Here is a 21215-nt window from a genome sequence, read left to right as displayed (position 1 = left end):
CAATCAACCAGAGGAGCTGTGCCCCATTAGGAACAAACAAGGCAAGGAAACATCTGTGAATGTAGCCTCTGAGGCAGGGAGAGAGCTTTTGTGCTGAACACGTTCTATTCTGTTCCTGACGTTCAAAACTTTGTCTCATTTCCTTGAAAACAGAAGGGACATGAAAAAAAATCCTTCATGCGCATACTGTCATTCTGTGTGTGCCAATGTTCAAGGTGTCTTTTAAAATTTTTTTTTTTGCTGTATGTGTGTTATATGCTGTGGTAAAGGTTGGTAACTGTGTGCATTTTGGTTAGGGAGAATTCTCAAAAGGGGAGAAAAGGATTTCTTCTTTGAGAGCATCTGGCCATGGGAGAAGCTTTTTGAGGGAACAATAGGATAGGCAGTAATAGATGTGCTAACTGGAGAGCTCAGGCTTGGGAAGTTTTCTTAGAGTAATGGGGAAGAAACACAAAACTAGGCCAGACATGATGAGAAGAGGAAAGATTTTTGTCTGTTAACCCAGAGGAGAACAAGCAGGGTTTGTTGAATCTGTAAGGGCTATTGAAGATTTCTAGTGTGCCAAGCAGGTCTGGAGGAAAAGGGCCCTTGTTGCAAAGACGTAGTTGGGCAGAAAAGGTATTTGTTGTCAAATGGCTGTATTTTACCTCTCTCTCTCTCAAAAGATTCTGGGTTTTCAGACATAAGACAGTTTTTCAAGTTTATGTTCTAATAAAACATAATTTCTTTCAAGCCCTTTTGGTATTTTTTTGTGTGTTCTCTTTAAAGAAAAGGTGCAGACAGACCTGTCTCAAAGCTCTGGCATGTTTGAAATCCAGTCACAGCATAAAAGTTAAAAAATGTTATAGTTGCTGAAATACATTAGGTCACCTTTAAAGAAATCCAGCTGACTGCATCATGAGGACTCTTGAGTGAATTTGAAGAAAACTTTGCATACCTTCTTGGGGAAGCTTTTAGTGTGAGTTTGTTTTAGAAACCAGTTCTCAGTCCTAGCAGTTTGTAGCACAATTCCCACTAGCTGTAGAGGACACTGGTGAAGCTGCAGAGCATATTAGGATAGGCTAATATGGGATGACAGAAATGGAAAAAGAACATTGCTCTACACCAGACTTATCTTTTTTAAACCCAAAAGGAGCACAGTTCCTTTAAAAGTTGAAAACTCTCCCAGGTAGTTGAACACTTTGGCTGATGTTGATTTTCTGGATGACTGGGGCTGGTAAGGAAACCTTCCCCCTGTGGTGGTACTGATTTACTGCATCAGGCCTGGGCACCTAAGATGGCTTTCCAGGGACAAGAGGAGTAGCACAATTCCTTGGAGATTTCATAGTCCACCATACCTGATCTTCCTTATCAAACAGAGGGAGAATTACCTTGTAGATACATTTCCTTTTATTCAGGCTAGTCTGGTTTCCTGTTACAAACAAATAAACAAATAAACTAACCAAACAGAAAGGTTGTGTTCATGTTCCTGTTGTGTTCATGAGTGGAATTGCAGTTCAAATGTGATCCATTTTCCCTGCTGTCCTGGTTTGAAAGGACAGGTGTCTGCCAGTAAGGGCAGAAGTTTCCCTTTGGAATAGAGACTTTGGTTCCACTCCCCTCCCCCAAGTATTATGATTGTTGGAATCAAGGACTCTGAGGCAGAGATAAGGGGGGTGGGAATAACAGCTCTTTTACTAATATATCTAACTATACAAACAAAAAACAATAACAGTTAAAATTGCTAACAGAACGAAATAGGTAACTCGGTGTCAGTCCCTTTAGATGCAAGCACGCTGTCTCTGTGCTTAGTCCAGAGCCCGGATCTGCTGAAAAGCAAGCGGGAACAAAGGCAGGAAGGAGGGAGGGGGGAAGGGGCGGCAGCGGCCACGCCGGTCCCGGGCGGGAACGGGCTGCAGCGGCGGCTCCTCGCTCACCATGTGTGTCCGGGGGATCAGCTGTGTCCGCAGAGGCAGGAGGCTGGAACGGGGCAGATGCAGGGCAGGTGATCGCAGAGGGTCTGGCTCTCCTGTGCTCGGCCGCGTGGCTGAACGATCCCAGGCGTCCTCCTCCCAGCTCGCCGGAAATGCGAGTGCCCTCCCGGAAGCCTCAGAGGCCCGTCCGGGGCCGTCCCCACCCACCCCCTTTGTCTGGACCCATCAGGGACCCTGGGTGTAGCCCGGCCAGCTCCATTGGCATGATAATGGGAAAAATTCTTTCAATTGACACAGTAACAGAAAAAAAAACTCAACCCCCAACATTATCCACCCCGAATTTTTCCATGCCATCATGCTACATCATATTGAAACCTTTAAATTATATACATACATGTAGTTACAGGCACAGTATCATATATAGTTCACCCTAGAACAAGGTCCCCTTGGGGTATGCATCGGGTCTCTCCATCCTTTTGCATCACCCACCAAGTGCAACCTGGTCCTTGAGCGAAAACCACCCCACGAGCAGGATTGTCTTTGCTGGAAGCAGAGTTCACCCAGACAGTTTTCCCTAACATGCCTCTCAGATGGAACCTTATCTCCATCTGCTGCTCCCAAGGGCTCTGACTGGGCAGGGCCTGCTCGGTTAGTGGAACCTCGGGTATTCACTAACCATGTGGCCTTTGGTAGATTGATCTCCCAGTTCTTGAAAGTCCCCCCACCCAGTGCCTTTAAGGTGGTTTTAAGCAGACCATTGTACCGTTGGACTTTCCCAGCCACTGGTGCATGGTAGGGAATATGGTACACCCACTCGATGCCGTGTTCTTTAGCCCAGGTGTTTATAAGGCTATTTTTGAAATGAGTCCCATTGTCTGACTCAATTCTTTCAGGGGTACCATGTCTCCAGAGGACTTGTTTTTCCAGGCCCAGGATGGTGTTTCGAGCAGTGGCGTGGGGCACAGCGTAGGTCTCCAACCATCCGGTGGTGGCTTCTACCATGGTCAGCACGTAGCGCTTGCCCTGGCGGGTCTGAGGCAGTGTGATATAGTCAATCTGCCAGGCCTCTCCGTACTTATATTTGGACCATCGCCCCCCATACAAGAGGGGCTTCACCCGCTTGGCCTGTTTGATGGCAGCGCACGTGTTACAGTCATGAATAACCTGAGAGATGCTGTCCATGGTTAGATCCACCCCTCGGTCTCGTGCCCACTTAAAGGTGGCGTCTCTGCCCTGATGGCCTGAGGCATCGTGGGCCCATCGAGCCAGGAACAGTTCTCCCTTGTGTTCCCAATCTAAGTCTATCTTTGAGACCTCTATCTGTGCAGCCTGATCTACCTGCTTGTTGTGCCTGTGTTCTTCATTAGCCCGACTCTTGGGAACATGGGCATCCACATGACGGACTTTCACGGGGAGCTTCTCTACCCGAGTGGCAATGTCTTTCCACTCATCAGCAGCCCAGATTGGTTTTCCTCTACGTTGCCAGTCAGCCTTTTTCCACCTTTCCAGCCAACCCCACAGAGCATTGGCTACCATCCACGAATCAGTGTAAAGGTAGAGCTTTGGCCATTTCTCTCTCTCAGCAATGTCCAAGGCCAGCTGAACAGCATTGAGTTCAGCAAGTTGACTCGATCCACCTTCTCCTTCAGTAGCTTGTGCAACCTGTCATGTGGGGCTCCATACAGCAGCTTTCCACTTCCGGTTCATCCCCACAATTCCGCAGGAACCGTCGGTGAAAAGGGCGTAGCGTGTTTCATCTGCTGGCAGCTGGTTGTACGGTGGAGCTTCTTCAGCCCGGGTCACTTGCTTCTGCTCCTCTTCATCAGCGAGACCAAAATCTTCACCTTCTGGCCAGTTTGTAATTATCTCCAAAATCCCAGGGCGATTCGGGTTACCAATACGGGCGCGCTGCGTGATGAGGGCAATCCACTTGCTCCATGTGGCGTCGGTGGCGTGGTGAGTAGAGGGAACCTTTCCTTTGAGTATCCACCCCAGCACTGGCAGTCGGGGTGCCAGGAGAAGTTGTGCTTCTGTGCCGATCACCTCTGAAGCAGCTTGAACTCCTTCATAGGCAGCCAAGATTTCCTTCTCTGTGAGAGTGTAATTGGCTTCAGACCCTTTGTAACTTCTGCTCCAGAATCCCAGGGGTCGGCCTCGGGTCTCACCAGGCACCTTCTGCCACAGGCTCCAGGACAGACCATGGTTCCCAGCTGCAGAGTAGAGCACATTCTTTACCTCTGGTCCTGTCCTGACTGGGCCAAGGGCCACTGCATGAGCGATCTCCTGTTTGATCTGGGCAAAGGCTTGCTGTTGTTCAGGGCCCCAATGGAAATCGTTCTTCTTGCGAGTGACCTGGTAGAGAGGGCTCACAATCTGGCTGTACTCAGGGATATGCATTCTCCAAAAGCCTATGGCACCTAGGAAAGCTTGTGTCTCCTTCTTGCTTGTTGGTGGAGACATTGCAGTGATCTTATTGATGACCTCAGTGGGGACCTGGCACCGTCCATCCTGCCACTTCACTCCCAGGAACTGGATCTCTCGGGCAGGTCCTTTGACTTTGCTCTTTTTAATGGCGAAACCAGCTCCCAGCAAAATCTGGATGATCTTCTCTCCTTTCTCAAACACCTCCATTGCTGTGTTCCCCCACACAATGATGTCATCGATGTACTTCAAATGTTCTGGAGCCTCACCCTTCTCCAGTGCAGCCTGGATCAGTCCGTGGCAGATGGTGGGGCTGTGCTTCCACCCCTGGGGCAGTCGGTTCCAGGTGTATTGCACACCTCTCCAGGTAAAAGCAAACTGAGGCCTGCACTCTGCTGCCAAAGGAATGGAGAAGAATGCATTTGCTATGTCAATGGTGGCATACCACCTTGCTGCCTTGGACTCTAGCTCGTACTGGAGTTCCAGCATGTCCGGCACAGCAGCGCTCAGCAGTGGAGTCACTTCATTCAATGCCCGATAGTCCACAGTCAGTCTCCATTCTCCATCACATTTCTGCACAGGCCAGATAGGACTGTTGAAGGGTGAGTGGCTCTTGCTGACCACCCCTTGGCACTCTAGATCACAGATCATTTTGTGGATGGGGATCACAGCATCTCGATTTGTCCGGTACTGCCGGCGGTGCACTGTCATGGTAGCAATTGGCACCTGTTGCTCAGTCACTTTCAGGAGTCCTACTGCAGAGGGGTTTTCTGACAGTCCAGGCAAGGTGTTCAACTGCTTAATGCTCTCTGTCTCTACAGTAGCTATTCCAAAAGCCCACCTGAACCCCTTTGGGTCTTTGCAGTAACCGTTCCTGAGGAAGTCTATGCCTAGAATGCACGGTGCCCCTGGGCCAGTTACAATTGGATGTTTCTGCCACCCCTTCCCTGTCAGGCTAATCTCAGCTTCCAGCAAAGTGAATTCCTGTGATACCCCGTCACCCCAACAATGGAAACAGGTACCTTCCCCACATGTTCTGATGGTATCAGTGTGCATTGTGAGCCAGTATCAACTAACACTTTATGTTTCTGTGGCTTTGACGTGCCAGGCCATCGCACCCACACTATCCAATAGATCCTGTCATCCCATGCCTCTCCCTGGCTAGAGGCTGGGCCCCTCTAGCCCTGGTTATTACTTCTTTCCTGGGCATACATAGTGGAGGCTCCTTCCAGGGGATCTGACAGAACATCCTCCTTGCTGTAATACCCTGCACCTTGCTTGTGGGAGGTTGAGGCTACCTTCATTTTAGTGCAGCTCCCTCAGTTAGCATTTCCCTCCCTGAGCTGATGCACCTGTTCTGCCAGGACAGAAGTGGGTTTCCTATCCCATTTTCCCATGTCTTCCCCATGGTCTCGCAGGAAAAACCACAGGTCAGCTCATGAGGTGTACCCTCTCTCCCTAGCTGGGGGGCGTGAAGCTCTGACTTGGGGGCCTGTGACTCGTACTGATGCCACACTGATCTTCCTCACCTCCTCCCTCACCTCCCTCATCTCCTCCTTCATCTCCTCCCTCATATCCCTCATCCTGTCTTGGACCTGTTGGAGGTCCCTGGCCATGGCAGAGACATTGGCCTGCATTGGGCCATTCATCATGCTCTCAAAATTTCTGAGTTTGTTGGCAACAGAACACACTGTCTCTGGGTGTTTATCAGCATTAATCATTGCTATGAAGGTGGTATATTTCTGTTTATTAAGTGAGGGCAAGATATTAAATTTATTTTGATTGGGATTATGATTTTGCCCACCATTTGTAATTGGTGGGAGAATTACATTGTTCTATGTTTTTCATTTCTATGTGATTGACTTCAGAGGTAGAAGGAACGATACCATTAATAGCTTTGAAAACTAAGTGGCGTAGGATCCCGAATGCCATTATAACAAGGAAAATAATAACAAAGAATAACAAAATTGTTTAAACAATAGAAGTCCACCACCCTGAGAACCCCCAGCCTTTGAACAGTTCATTGAACCAATCTTCTGATTCTTGCTTCACTTGTCCGATCAATCTGTTCATGTTTCGGAGGGCAGCGTGGACGTTAGGAGCTTTTGAGGTCAGATTCATACAGCAGAGTCCTTCAAATTCCTGGCATTCATGTCCACGCAGTAGCAGAAGAAAAATCTACAGCAGCATGATTTTCGAGTGTGGCCTGCCTGATAATTTCCTCATCTTCTAGGAGGGAACTGATGGCAGTTGATGTTAAGTTTGCATGTTTAACTACCCAACACTCTAGGTGGCCTAATTCACCTAGAGCTTTAGCAGCTGCAACCCACGGAAGAAACACGGACACAGCAATTCTTTTTGATTTGGCCCAATGGAAAATATCAGCATTACAGTTAGGATCCAAAGTGTCTGCACTTCTCTTTTGTATTTTTCCAGCCAATTTGTTCTTGAGAGTCCAATCACTAATTAAGGTTTTGTTGGGTGCTAACAGGGACAACCGCCCAAAGGTACATGGCCCTCCTAGAAGCCGAGAAGGAATCCCTGCCCATGCCTGGTCTCCACAAATCAAAAACAATCCCTTAGGGAGATTTTTGGGATTTGAATACATTGGAGTGCCCATTGCAATATGATTTAAAATATTACACCAATGTTTGGCAGTAAATTCTTTATGAAATTGTCGTATGAGATGGAACTCATTAGTGTTAGTAGGTTTCGGGACAATATTAAAATGAGTGCAGTATTGTGCTGGCTAGGAACCCTATAACTCCGATTCTTGGGGTTCCTGAGCTGCTTTGGGCAACTTTGGCAGCAACTCCTCTATGGGGTTTTTACACATTGCAGCTTGCTGCCTAGGATTTTTATTATTGGGCTTTTGTATTTCAAAGCTGGCTGAATATTCTCCAGCCTTCAATGGACTCCTACCAGGCAGGTGGACATAGGATCCTTTGCTGCTTCAGTGGACAGACATATGTTTTCCTGTTGGAGCGTCTGTGCCAGGGTCACCCAAACGTTTTGACGTGGCTGAGGGACGATCCATGCCACTGCCAAACTGTTCAGTGTTAACAAGAAGACAACTTGGAAGGGGTTCTTCACCGGGTTGAGTGGAGGGTAGATTTTCTCTAAAAGGAAAAACAAACACTTTAAAACACATTAAAAGTCTCTGTCAGCCGGAAGGTCCTTCTTTATGAAGATTTCTTCTCTTCTTTCCGGCGGCATCTTCTTTTTGAAGCAATGGCAACTTGCTTCTCATCTCCTTCTGCTGGAGCTGGATTTTTTGGAACAAAATGTTTCACCCACTTTTGGGGAATCCACCGAGGGCCTGAGGGAGTGGATACGCACGTATAACCACGTCCGCAGGTAACAAGCTCATAGGGACCTCCGGTTTCCCACATTTCTGGGTCCCTTATCAAAACTGGTGGATGCTGAGACAATTTGAACTGTTTACTGCTGTTAAAGTGACGTACCACAGGAGGACTCATGTTTTCAAAAGAACAAGTCAAGAAATTGACAGTGAACAGGGCTTTACAGAGATTTTGCTGTGGAGACATCCACACAGTGGAACTGCTCTGTCTAGCCAGGACCTGTTTGAGCATCTGGTGGGCACGTTCAATCACAGCTTGGCCTGTGGGGGAGTGGGGAATGCCAGTTTTATGTTCCACTCCCCACTGCTGGATAAACTCCAGGAAATCCTTGGATATGTATGCTGGGCCATTATCTGTTTTGATTTCCCTAGGGATCCCCAGCACTGAAAAGGCTTGCACTTGGTATTGTTTAGCATGAACAGCCCTTTCTCCTGCATGAGCAGAAGCATAAATTGCCCCTGAATATGTGTCAATACTCACATGGACATATTTGAGGCGACCAAAACTGGGAATGTGTGTAATGTCTGTTTGCCGAATTTCACAGCTGCCAAGGCCTCAGGGATTAACCCCCATGCCCAGTGATGGCATGGCCTGGAGCTGGCAGCTGGGACAGGTGGTCACAATAGCTCGAGCCTGACTCCGTGTTAGCTGGAACTGATGGACCAAACCTGGAGCATTCTGGTGGTATTGCTGGTGGCTCAGCTTTGCCTGTTGGAAGATGTCAGGGAGGCGTGTTTTCTCAGCTGGGGCTGCAAGGGAGTCTGCCACTGGATTCCCCTCTGCGATTTCTCCTGGCAGCTCTGTATGTGACCTTACATGCATCACATAGAAGGAATGCTCTCTGTGTGAAACCAAATAGATTAGTTTTGAGAGCAGCCTGAAGAGCTGCTCATTATCCATATCTTTGAGAACTGCCTGCTCCACTCTAGACACTACTCCAGCAACATAAGCTGAGTCAGTTACCAAGTTAAATGGTTCTGAAAACTTCTCAAAGGCTCTCAGTACTGCAGCCAGCTCGGCTATTTGGGGCGAACCTTTCACAAATTCAACATCAGCTTCCCAATGCTGAGTCTGTGGGTTTCTCAAAGTCATCACCGACTTGTGAGAGGCCCCTGATGCATCTGTGAACACTGTGAGAGCTTCGAGTGGTCTCCGACTCCTCTTTTCACGAGGAATGAGGTGGAATTCCTCATTGAACAACTTATGAGCTGGGCCGTGGACTGATACTTGTCCACTGTAGCTGTCTAGAGATATTTGGAGACTGGCATTGCTCTGGAGCAAGTGCTCAAACATCTCTTCGGTTAACCTTTCAGGAGAGTTCTTTCCTTCCTCAGAAAGTTTGGACAGAAGGTGAATGCATGCAAAGTCACAACCAGCCAGCTTACGCAGTCTCATCCTTACTTTCTGAATCAGCTGAGCCATCAGCTCCTGTGGCTGAGTGATGGTTTTGGATCTTTGGTGGGAGAGGAAGACCCATTCTATGATTAAGAGTGAATCTTTCTGCCCCTCAATCCACTGGAATATTAGACCATGCAGGTGTGGAAGTTTTCCCAAAACAATGAATTTGAAAGGCAACTCAGGCTGATAGTGGTGAGCCTGCCTCTCTGCTAATGCTTTCCGTACCTTTACAATTGCAGATTTTGCCTCTGGGGTCAGTTCCCTTGGAGAAACCAACTCCCTCTCCCCCTTTAATAAATTAAAAAGGGGTTTTAAGTCCTCATTTGTGAGACCTAGCCAGGGCCTTACCCAATTCAAAGACCCACACAGGGAGTGGACATTTGCTAGGGTTTTGGGATTACAATTGATTTCCAATTTCTGTGAGACAATAGTCCGTGCAATAATTTTCAAGCCCAGATACTTCTAAGGTGGCATCCTTTGAACTTTGTCTTCCTGCAATTGAAATCCAGCAGAGGTTAAAACTTTAACTTCTGTGTGTGTGTGTGTGTGTGTTGGAGTATTAAGTTATTGGAAGCACACACTAACACATCATATAAATACTGTAAAATTATTGCTTCCCTTCTCTGTGCATGCACAGGGGACAGTAATGAAGCTACATACCACTGGCAGATGGAAGGACTGCACTTCATACCTTTTGGAAGCACTTTCCAGTGGTAGCGCTTCATTGGGGCTTCTCGATTCATTGAGGGAACTGAGAATGCAAACCTTGAGGCATCTTCAGGGTCTAGGGGGATTTGGAAAAAACAATCTTTGATGTCTATTACAGCCAATTGCCAATCTCGGGGAAGCATTGTTGGAGATGGCATCCCAACTTGAGGAGACCACATGTCCTGAATTACTTTATTTATTTCTCTGAGATCATGTAATAATCTCCATTTGTCTTTCCCTGATTTTTTGAATTACAAAGACGGGAGAATTCCACAGGCTTGTTGTTTCTTCAATGTGGTTTTTTGCCAATTGTTCCTCTACAAGCTGCTCAAGCGCCTTCAGATTTTCCTTTTTCATTGACCACTGCGCTACCCAAATTGGGGTGTCACTTAGCCATGTTAATTTCTGGATAGGGCGTTCCACAGTGGCCAGTTCTAAAAATCCTGAGGAGTTTTAGAGATAATCATTTTAATGCCCCACTGGGACATGGAGTCCCAACCCCATAAGGGACATGGTAACAGTCTAAAGCAAAAGTAACTCCCAAACCCGGAAGTAGCCCAAACCCGGAAGGAACTCCCAAACCCGGAAGTAAGACCCAAACCCGGAAGTAACTCCCAAACCTGGAAGTAACAGTCAAAACCAAAAGTAACTTCCAAACCCGGAAGTAACAGTCAAACCCGAAAGTAACTCCCAAACCCGGAAGTAACAGTCAAACCCGGAAGTAACTTCCAAACCCGGAAGTAAGTCCCAAATCCGGAAGTAACAGTCAAACCCGGAAGTAACAGTCAAAACCGGAAGTAACAGTCAAAACCGGAAGTAACTCCCAAACCCGGAAGTAACTCCCAAACCCGGAAGTACCTCCCAAACCCGGAAGTAACTCCCAAACCCGGAAGTAACAGTCAAAACCGAAAGTAACTCCCAAACCTGGAAGGAACTCCCAAACCCGGAAGTAACTTCCAAACCTGGAAGTAACAGTCAAATTCGGAAGTACCTCCCAAACCCGGAAGTTACTCCCAAACCCGGAAGTAACAGTCAAAACCAAAAGTAACTCCCAAACCCGGAAGTAAGACCCAAACCGGAAGTACCCACCAAACCCGAAAGTAAGTCCCGAACCCGGAAGTAACAGTCAAACCCGGAAGTAACTCCCAAACCCGGAAGTAACAGTCAAAACCAAAAGTAGCTCCCAAACCCGGAAGTAACTCCCAAACCCGGAAGTAACAGTCAAACCCAAAAGTAACTCCCAAACCCGGAAGTAAGTCCCAAACCCTGAAGTAACTCCCAAACCCGAAAGTAACTCCCAAACTCGGTAGTAACTCCCAAACCCGGAAGTAACTCCCAAACCCGGAAGTAACCCAAACCCGGAAGGAACTTTCAAACCCGGAAGTAACAGTCAAACCCAGAAGTAACTCCCAAACCCGGAAGTAGCTCCCAAACCCGGAAGTAACAGTCAAAACCGAAAGTAACTCCCAAACCAGGAAGTAGCCCAAACCCGGAAGTAACTCCAAAACCCGGAAGTAAGACCCAACCTTGCTTGTGGGAGGTTGAGGCTACCTTCATTTTAGTGCAGCTCCCTCGGTTAGCATTTCCCTCCCTGAGCTGATGCACCTGTTCTGCCAGGACAGAAGTGGGTTTCCCATCCCATTTTCCCATGTCTTCCCCCATGGTCTCGCAGGAAAAACCACAGGTCAGCTCATGAGGTGTACCCTCTCTCCCTAGCTGGGGGACGTGAAGCTCTGACTTGGGGGCCTGTGACTCGTACTGGTGCTACGCTGATCTTCCTCACCTCCTCAATTCTCTCCATCATCTCCTCCCTCATATCCCTCATCCTATCTTGGACCTGTTGGTGGTCCCTGGCCACGGCAGAGACATTAGCCTGCATTGGGCCATTCATCATGCTCTCAAAATTTCTGAGTTTGTTGGCAACAGAACACACTGTCTCTGGATGGTTATCAGCATTAATCATTGCTATGTAGGTGGTATATTGAGATGGACCCAAGGTTGCCAAGTTCCATAACATCTGCCCTGTGCACTTGACCTTGTCAGGGTCATTGTCATGCTGTCCATCCCTCCCAAAGAGTACCTCTAATACTGCTGTCTCTCTCAGCTGCTGGATCCCTTCCTTAAGGGTCTTCCAGCGCATCCTACGGTGGTGCTCCTGCATTCTCTCTCTGTGTACAAACTTCTCTCTCACACTCATTAAAAGCCGGTCCCAGAGGGAAAGGAGGCCTTGCTCCCTTACGAATATCTGGTCCACACCTGAATCCTGGGCCAAGGATCCCAAATTCCTGGCCTCAGTTCCATCCAGTTGAACACCTGTTCCCGTAAGGTCCCAGACCCGGAGTAACCAAGTTGTAAAAGGCTCACGGCCCCGCCGAGCAATGTCTTTACGCAGGTTACGGAGACTATTGTATGAGAGGGACTCAGTGACAATCTCAACCTCTGGCTCCCTTGCTGGTTGTGAGGACCCTCCTTGCTGATCCCCATTATCTAAGTGCCTCGTTTTAATCTTAGATTTCCTAGTTTCCACAGGAGCAACTGCTGCTGGCTGTGGCTGCTCCTGTGATCCAGCTGGAACCTGGACAGATACAACATCTACGGGTTCCACTGCAGCACCATCTGACTCTCCCTCTTTAGGGCATAGTTTCTCACCAGCTGGAGAAAAATGCTCCTTCATCATCTGGCTGTGCTCCTTAAACATCTGGCTATGTTCCTTCAACATCTGGCTTTGCTCCTTCAACATTTGACCTATATCCTTCACTAGAGTCCCCACCCACTCTGGGTGGCTCATTTCTGCGGTGGGCTGTGGGGCAGCATCAGCCTCTGGGGCAGCATCCCTAGTCCCTGGGGCAGAGGCAGGTTCTGGGGCAACATCCCTAGTCTCATGGGCAGGCTCTGGGGCAGCATTCCTATTCTCAGAGGCAGGCTCTGGGGCAGCATCCCTAGCCCCTGGGGCAGAGGCAGGTTCTGGGGCAGCATCCCTAGTCCCTGGGGCAGGCTCTGGGGCAACATCCCTAGTCTCTGGGGCAGAGGCAGGTTCTGGGGCAGCATCCCTAGTCCCTGCGGCAGAGGCAGGTTCTGGGGCAGCATCCCTAGTCCCTGGGGCAGGTATCAGAGTTGTCGTCCAAGCCAATATTCCCTTGTTTCTGAATGCTAAGTAGAACAAGCCTACCAGCAACACCAGCCACTGTATAATAATACTGGCAATTAAAACAGATCTGAAATCCTTGAGAACCAGTGGGGTAGCCTCAAAAAACTGGGTGATGGGTTGGGAGAAAATTTCCCTTGCACTCGTTACCTCACAGTAAGTACCATTACTGAAATAGCCCCAGAAACACGCAGTTAGAGTACGATAGCTCCGGATCCATGCAACCGCTTCCCAGAAAAAATTAAAAACGCATGAATTCCTGACATAATCAATCCACCAAACTAATCGGATAATAGCTACAGTAACTTTGGTGAGGGGGCCCAAATTCAAAAAAGGGCTTACAAATGGGAGCGAGATGGCTGTGACCACATGGAACACAAACCAGATTAAACCAGGCAACATATTGCCGGTTAAGAGAGCTGTTATTCCTGTCTTAACTCTCAACTCAGTGTCCTCTGCCCCACGTTGGGCGCCAAAATCTGTCCTGGTTTGAAAGGACAGGTGTCTGCCAGTAAGGGCAGAAGTTTCCCTTTGGAATAGAGACTTTGGTTCCACTCCCCTCCCCCAAGTATTATGATTGTTGGAATCAAGGACTCTGAGGCAGAGATAAGGGGGTGGGAATAACAGCTCTTTTACTAATATATCTAACTGTACAAACAAAAAACAATAACAGTTAAAATTGCTAACAGAATGAAATAGGTAACTCGGTGTCAGTCCCTTTAGATGCAAGCACGCTGTCTCTGTGCTTAGTCCAGAGCCCGGATCTGCTGAAAAGCAAGCGGGAACAAAGGCAGGAAGGGGGGGGGGGGGGAAGGGGTGGCAGCGGCCACGCCGGTCCCGGGCGGGAACGGGCTGCAGCGGCGGCTCCTCGCTCACCGTGTGTGTCTGGGGGATCAGCTGTGTCCGCAGAGGCAGGAGGCTGGAACGGGGCAGATGCAGGGCAGGTGGTCGCAGAGGGTCTGGCTCTCCTGTGCTCGGCCGCGTGGCTGAACGATCCCAGGCGTCCTCCTCCCAGCTCGCCGGAAATGCGAGTGCCCTCCCGGAAGCCTCAGAGGCCCCTCCGGGGCCGTCCCCACCCACCCCCTTTGTCTGGACCCATCAGGGACCCTGGGTGTAGCCCGGCCAGCTCCATTGGCATGATAATGGGAAAAAATTCTTACAATTGACACAGTAACAGAAAAAAAAACTCAACCCCCAACACCTGCCCTTCAAAAGGTTTTATACAAACCCAGCATTAACTTTGTTCTGTATCAACAGTAGTCTAGTCTTTTTCCAGCCTAAATGATTCCATGATACTAGGACTTTGGAAAGATTCAGATTGTCCTCTAATTTTAATTACTTTCAATTTATTTTAGTTAAGTGTTTCAAATACATACCTTCTTCCTGCTGTAGAATGCTCAGTCAGAATTTGCCTGCTCCAGACCTGGGGAGATGGTGCTGGAAAGCTTTGTGTTTTAAAACTCTCCTTGGGTCTGGGTCTGCCTGTCCTCAAGTCTTTTCTTGCTTTGACTTCTGTTTTTCCTAAAATGTGATGATTACTTCAGAAGTTGAATTTGAAACTTGAGACAGCTCTCTTTGAATGTATGCACACACAGTATTCTCTAATGGCTTGTGAACTTTGTATGCCCCCACTATACATTGCTTGCTTTTTTGTGAAGAGGTAGTATTAGTTATATAAGAGACAGCCTTCAAAATGTCAGTGCAGTGTTTGAAAACATATTATAGTCATGGAGAAAACAGAAAAACAGATTACAGGATGAATAGTCAAAATCAATAAATATTGTAAAGGCTTGAAAAAACACAGCATTCCTCAGAAAGCAGGGGTTTTTTAATACTGGCTATTGGAAAAGGGGCTGCAAAAAATACAGGGTTCAGAAATACATTATTTCACGTTCAAGCTTGATCAAAGCAATTTCTAACAAAGTAATGGGAGATGTGTCTATGCATATGAGATGAGAAAGAATTTTAAGAATTGAATTTAGTGAAGGAATTATAAGGCTTATTAGTTTTATTAATTGTTCTGCTAAAACGAAGCTGGCATTATGAGTAGAAGTGAACTGATCTTTTAAAAAATACGCAGGACTTACGGTGGATTTTTAATGGATTTTTTCCAAGACTTTGAATAGTTGCAAATTTGGAAGATAAACAGCTTGAAAGTTGAGATTAATGATGTTTTTAGGATGGGTAATACATAATGATTGAAATTACCATGTTAAATTTAATATGAGTAAATACTGCTCAAAAGAAGACTTAAAATTCACCTGGAGCCAGTAATGGTTTGTAAGGTAATGAGCAGAACTGATGGGTGTTAGCTGGGGCACTGAAGGGAAGACTCTCAGCTGGTGTGTTTTGGGACACCTCATTGTGCCATTCAGGGGTGCAAGTGTCTCTGATGTTTGTGTGCATGTACCTGCTGGTGGTGTATGGAACTGGTGCATCTGAGTGAAAGTTCCAGCTTCTTTAGGTAGTGCTGGTCATGCTTTGAGAGTTTTCTCAGATTACACCAGCCCTGTAATTTTCAAATTCTACCTGAAAGTGTCTTTTCCTTTTTCTGTAGTATTAGTAAATAATAAGGAAAAGTATTGAAGACACAATCTGCTTTGTTAGCAAGCTTTGCGAGTTAAAGTGCAAGGTGCACTGTATACATGTTTGTTTATGAAATACAGTAAATAAAAGAACAATTTTATTGGGTTTGCCTTGTCTGAAAGTGATGCTCATTATGCTTGAGCCTCACACTTCATCTGCTCATGCACAACAGTTCAGTGTCTTGAACAGTTCCCCACTTAGTCTTGGGCAATCAGATAGTCACAGTCTCATGTGACTGATGGCTGTAGGTTTGGCTGTTTTGCTAAAAAAAGAGTGAACTTTTGTATGTACCTTCTAATCCAAGCCTTTCTGTGATTCCCTGAACTACCTAGTCACAGCATTTATGACACCTTTCTGCACCTGAAGGGTGTTTTGTTAATAAAGTAATGTGTAGAATATCTGTTCTTAAAATCAGACTTTTTGCTTTCCTTCATTTTGCACATTTTTCAAATAGTGAGAATCAAAATCAACCAATAGTAATGCCTAAATAAAAAATATATTTATAAGGAAGACTAATAATTTGTCCTCAACCATGAGAACACCACCTCAAGGCTGGTGAAAACTCAACAAAGTAACTTTCTTTGCTCACTAGTCACATTTTCTTCATGCATGAAAAATGATACTGCATTCAATTTCACTGTGTTTGACATTCCCCATATAAAAAGGATCTCTTAACAAGGTGAGATGACATGGTGGAAATGTGCAGAAGTGCCGTTCCCATCACTTTTTCTAGGACAAGATGTTGCTTTTCCAGTTGTTGGATTTTCTTTTTTAAACATTTTTTCCCGGTTCTTCAGCTGCTCTGTCTTTTGACCATCATTTTGTGTTCAGTATTTCACAGAAAATGTCCATTTGTGTTAATGAGAATTATGAAGATATTCAGTTGCCCATTTACTCTGGAGCAAATCTGTATTTTCTTCTTTCAAGTATTGCATCTTCTTAGAATTAATATTTACACGAAGGAAATATTTGCTGAATTACTGCTGGACTATTTTTCAGTGAGAAATTGTAAACAGCAACAGTGATTTTAGGAATGTCACTGCTTTGTTGATTTAAACTCCTTAGCTAAAATGATGAAATGCAGGTGATTCAGCAAGGTTGTGGACTAAAGAGGCCTGAATTTAATGAATGATGAGCACCATTAGGTTTTACTACATTGCATGTAGTGCCTAAACATAGCCCTAAAGACTAAACCCTTGTAAATCCCATTTAAACTTTTTGGCTGAGGAAATTAAGTGTGATAAAATGAGTGTATTAAGATGTGCACTTGCTATTTCTTCTGAGGAATGAGTACTCAGTTGATCATAATTTTACACGTTTTCTTGTGGAATCTCTCAATTCTGGTAGATATTTGTTTTCTTATAGATATACCAGTGTATAGTTTCAGTTATTTTTTATATGTATTTCTTATGCCCCCCAATATATAACAAGCTATTCTGGAGAACTGATCCACTGTCAGAAAGTATGATGTGGGGTTTTGGTCATTTGTTTGTTGGATTGATAGTTTCCATGTGAAAAATCTTGCCAGTTAATTTTTAGTGAATTCATGAAAGCTTAAGTATTGCTCTTATAACTTAGCAAATTACACCTATTTTAAGAAGTTTATATTTTAAATATAAATAAGTTAATTGAATGGAAGAACATATACTAATTGATGGAAGGAATATTAGTTTCTTTCCTGTCTATTCTAAGAAAAAAAAGCATATTCAGTGACTTATGTTTATGTTACTAATGAATAAGGATTTTTCCCAATATATTACAATAACAAATAGACTTTGAATTAAATATAGAATAACTCCTTTTAGGAAGTAAAATATTTATATTCCTTTGTATAATAAGTAAGTTCCATTTTTGTCAATTTTATGAACTTGTCTAGAAAGGAAATTATACTTGATAAATAATTTAAATCCAACTGCAGATCTGCTATTATTGAATAGTTAAACCTGTTTAACATAAAGCTGCAGTTCTGGACAAAGGTTCTCCAGCATTCCATTTCAAGGAATGACTTGCATCCCATTAAAAGGAATTGTCACCCATCAGAGTAAGAAAAAAAAAATTATTGAAACTTGGTTTCTAGTAACAGTGTGACAAGTATGTGTGTGTACTTACATTTTTCTAAGAACACTTGGCTATGCATTTGTAGTAGGGAGCCATAACATATCCATTTCTGGACTTATGAAAAATTCAGAGTTTAAATTATCTCATGCATTTTATTGATATGCTTTCTTTCCAAAGTAGATACTGAAATTTATTTGTTTCATAGGTTATCTGTTAATAGAATTCTTTCCTTTTCATTTGTTCAACCCAGAAATATGAATGTCTCAGAAATCATGTTGTATTTTTCTAACGTCTGTACAGTCTTTCAAATTCCTTAGTTCTGCAGCATTATTATTTTGAAGGTACTTCAATAAAACACATTAATAGGCACTGAAAAATAGAGTATTAATAGACTAGCTGTTCATGTGAGAGTTGTTTGAATGTAACTTTATTTGAATAGTTTTATGTTTCTTGTCATTTGCTTTTTTAAGTCGTGACCATAATATAAAAATTCAACCCCATTCTTTTTTGAACCCGTGAAGCTTACTGGTTTATTTATATTTCCATTTGTTCATTCTTTAGTCAGATTTTGAGGGCAGGAGACCATTGTCACACTTAGTCAAGTACATGACTTGTGATTACCTTGAGGAAGGCTAAGGAATTGAGAACATTTTAGACTCTGTTTGCATCGCATACTGTGTCCAATCATCTTCACACATAGAATTCTCTTAAATTTCATTGCAACTCTTGGATTGGCCCTGGCTGGACCCCAAGTGTCTTCCCCTTTATCCTGGTCCCAACTTCACTCCTGAATTTTCTCCTCCCTCCCAGCAGTGCAGAGGAGCAGGAAATGGGTCAGTTCATCACATGCTGTCTCTGCCACTCCTTCCTCATCAAGGGCAGGACTCATTTCAGTCTTCTGCTCTGACATGGGGTCCCTTCCTGCAGGATGCAGTCCTGCAGGCACAGATTGCTCCAGCCTGGGGCCCTCTCCAGGTCACCAGTCCTGCCAGTAAACCTGCTCCCAGTGTGGGCTTCCCAAAAAGCCACAGCCTCCTTTGGCTGTTTGGTTGATCTGGTGTGGGACCCTTCCTGGGCTGCAGGTGAATCTGTGCTCCATCCATGGACTCCATGGGCTGCAGGTGAATCTGTGCTCCATCCATGGACTCCATGGGCTGCAGGTGAATCTGTGCCCCATGCATGGACTCCATGGGCTGCAGGTGAATCTGTGCCCCATCCATGGACTCCATGGGCTGCAGGTGAATCTGTGCTCCATCCATGGACTCCATGGGCTGCAGGTGAATCTGTGCCCCATGCATGGACTCCATGGGCTGCAGGTGAATCTGTGCCCCATCCATGGACTCCATGGGCTGCAGGTGAATCTGTGCCCCATGCATGGACTCCATGGGCTGCAGGTGAATCTCTAGTCCTTGGCAAATCCCGAAGAGACTGTGCATAGAGAAACACTCAGCTGAGACCTGCAGCTGATTCTGTGCTACATTCTGGAGGTTTATTGCAGTGCAGATTGCTTCAGCATTTGGGCTTGTTATCTCTTTCCTTCCCCACCTGTAGAATATTGTAATATTTACTAACTTTATAAAGAATTTCAAGATTCTGCAAAAGAAGTTTGAGATTAAATACCTACCAAATAGAAATTACTCTTAAGGTAGCAGAAGCAAAGGAAAATGGTTGAATTATTATCATTATTTTTAATTATGCTTTAGTTACAGATAGTACCATATTGAGAAGAGAAAAATAAGGAAGAAATTGAATCAGTGACTTTGTTTTTGCAGGTTCTTTCGTGTTGGTGAATACATCTGGAAGATACTCGGGACAGAAAGCTCACCTCCTGATGCCCCATCTGAAAGAAAATGATACACATTGTATTGATTTTCACTATTATATTTCAAGCAAAAACCCTGAAGCTAGCCCTGGCACTTTAAATGTATATGTGAAGGTTAATGATGGTCCTATTGGTAACCCAGTCTGGAACACATCTATCACTGCCACTTGGAACAGAGCAGAACTGGCAATTAGTACTTTCTGGCCCAATTTTTATCAGGTATGTCTTTTTATGAAATTTTGTTTCTCATTGTAGCCATCTGGTTCTTAATTTTAATTTTAAATCAAAATACCTTTTACTATTTCTAATTGTTCATCATCTTAATCACATTTTTGTACATGATGCTAAATGTTTGTTTTTACATGCATATGGCTGTGTTTATATGTTTACATGTATTTACAGAAGTGTATGAAATGCACACATGCTCTAAATGTGGATGAACTAATTATGTTGGAAAAAATCTAGAAATTTTGCCATCGATTTCAGTCAATTAACTCTTTTTCTGTAATAAATTCACTTGTTTCTTTCAGTTCATTAGGGATGCTGGAATTGAATGCCAATAGATTTTATTACAGTACAGTCTTCAAGTGTGATTTAGATCAGCAATACTTGTTGCTTTAGAACCAGCAGAATCCTTTGAATCCTCAGATCAAATCTTAACTCTGAATGCCATATCTGTTGTCCAGTAGTAAACATAAATATAATAGTAGTGATCATAGGAATGGGATTTTGAGTGCATCCTAAAGATTCAGGGGGAATTTCACTTGACAGTCCCTTAAGGTGCTGCTTTTCTCTAGGAAGGTTTAGATTATACAGTTACTGTTCTGTCGTAGTTCAATGTTTTTTTCTCCTTCTTCCTGTGGAAATACAGTCTGTGTCTCCACAAACAAGTAACTTAGTTTAATAAGAGCAGACCAGTAGCACAGAGGTGTTGCTGAGGCTCCTCCATCTTCACCTGACGTTTGGAAAGTTTGAACTGTATTTTGTTTGTTTGCTTGTACTGAGTATTGTCACCCTACTTGTGGTTTGAAGCTTTCTGAAGAAAAGGCATCCCAAAGATGAGGGTTCCTTGACTGCAGACCTCCCTAGGAGGCACAGTGTTGCTCTTCCACTGTGCTTTTCCAGAGTGGGACACCCTAATTCCTACAGCAGTGTCCCACTTACTAGCGTCACATGTGGCAGAGTCGTGTTTCAGTTCCTGCACTTGCTGTTTCAGGTAACCAGGTGTTTGTTGCCCCATCATATTCTCATGATGAGTTTGGCAATGTCCACTGCAGGTACTTTGGGAGGCTGCAGTGTACTCCTTCCTGTGGCTGCAGCATCTGATTTGTGAGGATGTCTCAAGTGAACTCAGTCTTTCCTTTCTGAACCCTTTTTCGTCTAAGAAAAAGAAACTGCCAAAGAACTTTCTGGAGTGTTTATGATTGTTTCACCTACAATGAAACAGAAAATCCTACTCCAGAAGATTAATTTGGAGGGCCAGGAACGCTTTATTCCTGGAATGTGGGATGCCTGGCAGTGCATGCAATATTGCAGAACCAAAAGAGCACACTTATAATTTCCTCTTGCCTCTAATAGTGTTTTCCTAGGTTGGATAACTGGTATTCACAGGGTCTGCATTTGCATCCAGTGTTCTACTTGAGATTCCTAGGAATTGCTGCAACTGTGTTGTCAGGGCTTCCTGGAGAGGATTCAGGGTAAGCTTACAGACATCTCAGCAAACTTCATGATTTGGGTCTTTTATAATTGTCTGCAGCTCGATGAGGTAACACTCTCGTGCCTTTTTGAGAAGAGCAGGCATA

General features: G+C 44.9%; 1 protein-coding gene across 7 annotated transcripts in view; it reads left to right on the top strand.

The window, feature by feature from the left end:
* PTPRM (protein tyrosine phosphatase receptor type M) overlaps window positions 1-21215 on the top strand; it is a 445192-nt gene that overhangs the window by 125549 nt on the left and 298428 nt on the right. For all 7 annotated transcript variants that reach the window (XM_079300125.1, XM_079300120.1, XM_079300119.1 and 4 more), the window contains one exon: window positions 19364-19632. In XM_079300125.1, coding sequence (XP_079156251.1) covers window positions 19364-19632 — 269 coding nt within the window. The remainder of the gene's footprint in view (window positions 1-19363; window positions 19633-21215) is intronic.

The sequence above is a fragment of the Erithacus rubecula genome, assembly GCF_903797595.1.
Source record: "Erithacus rubecula genome assembly, chromosome: 3".
Lineage (NCBI taxonomy): Eukaryota > Metazoa > Chordata > Aves > Passeriformes > Muscicapidae > Erithacus > Erithacus rubecula.
The sequence above is the reverse complement of the archived record's forward strand: the minus strand, read 5'-3'. Positions and strand labels throughout refer to the sequence as shown.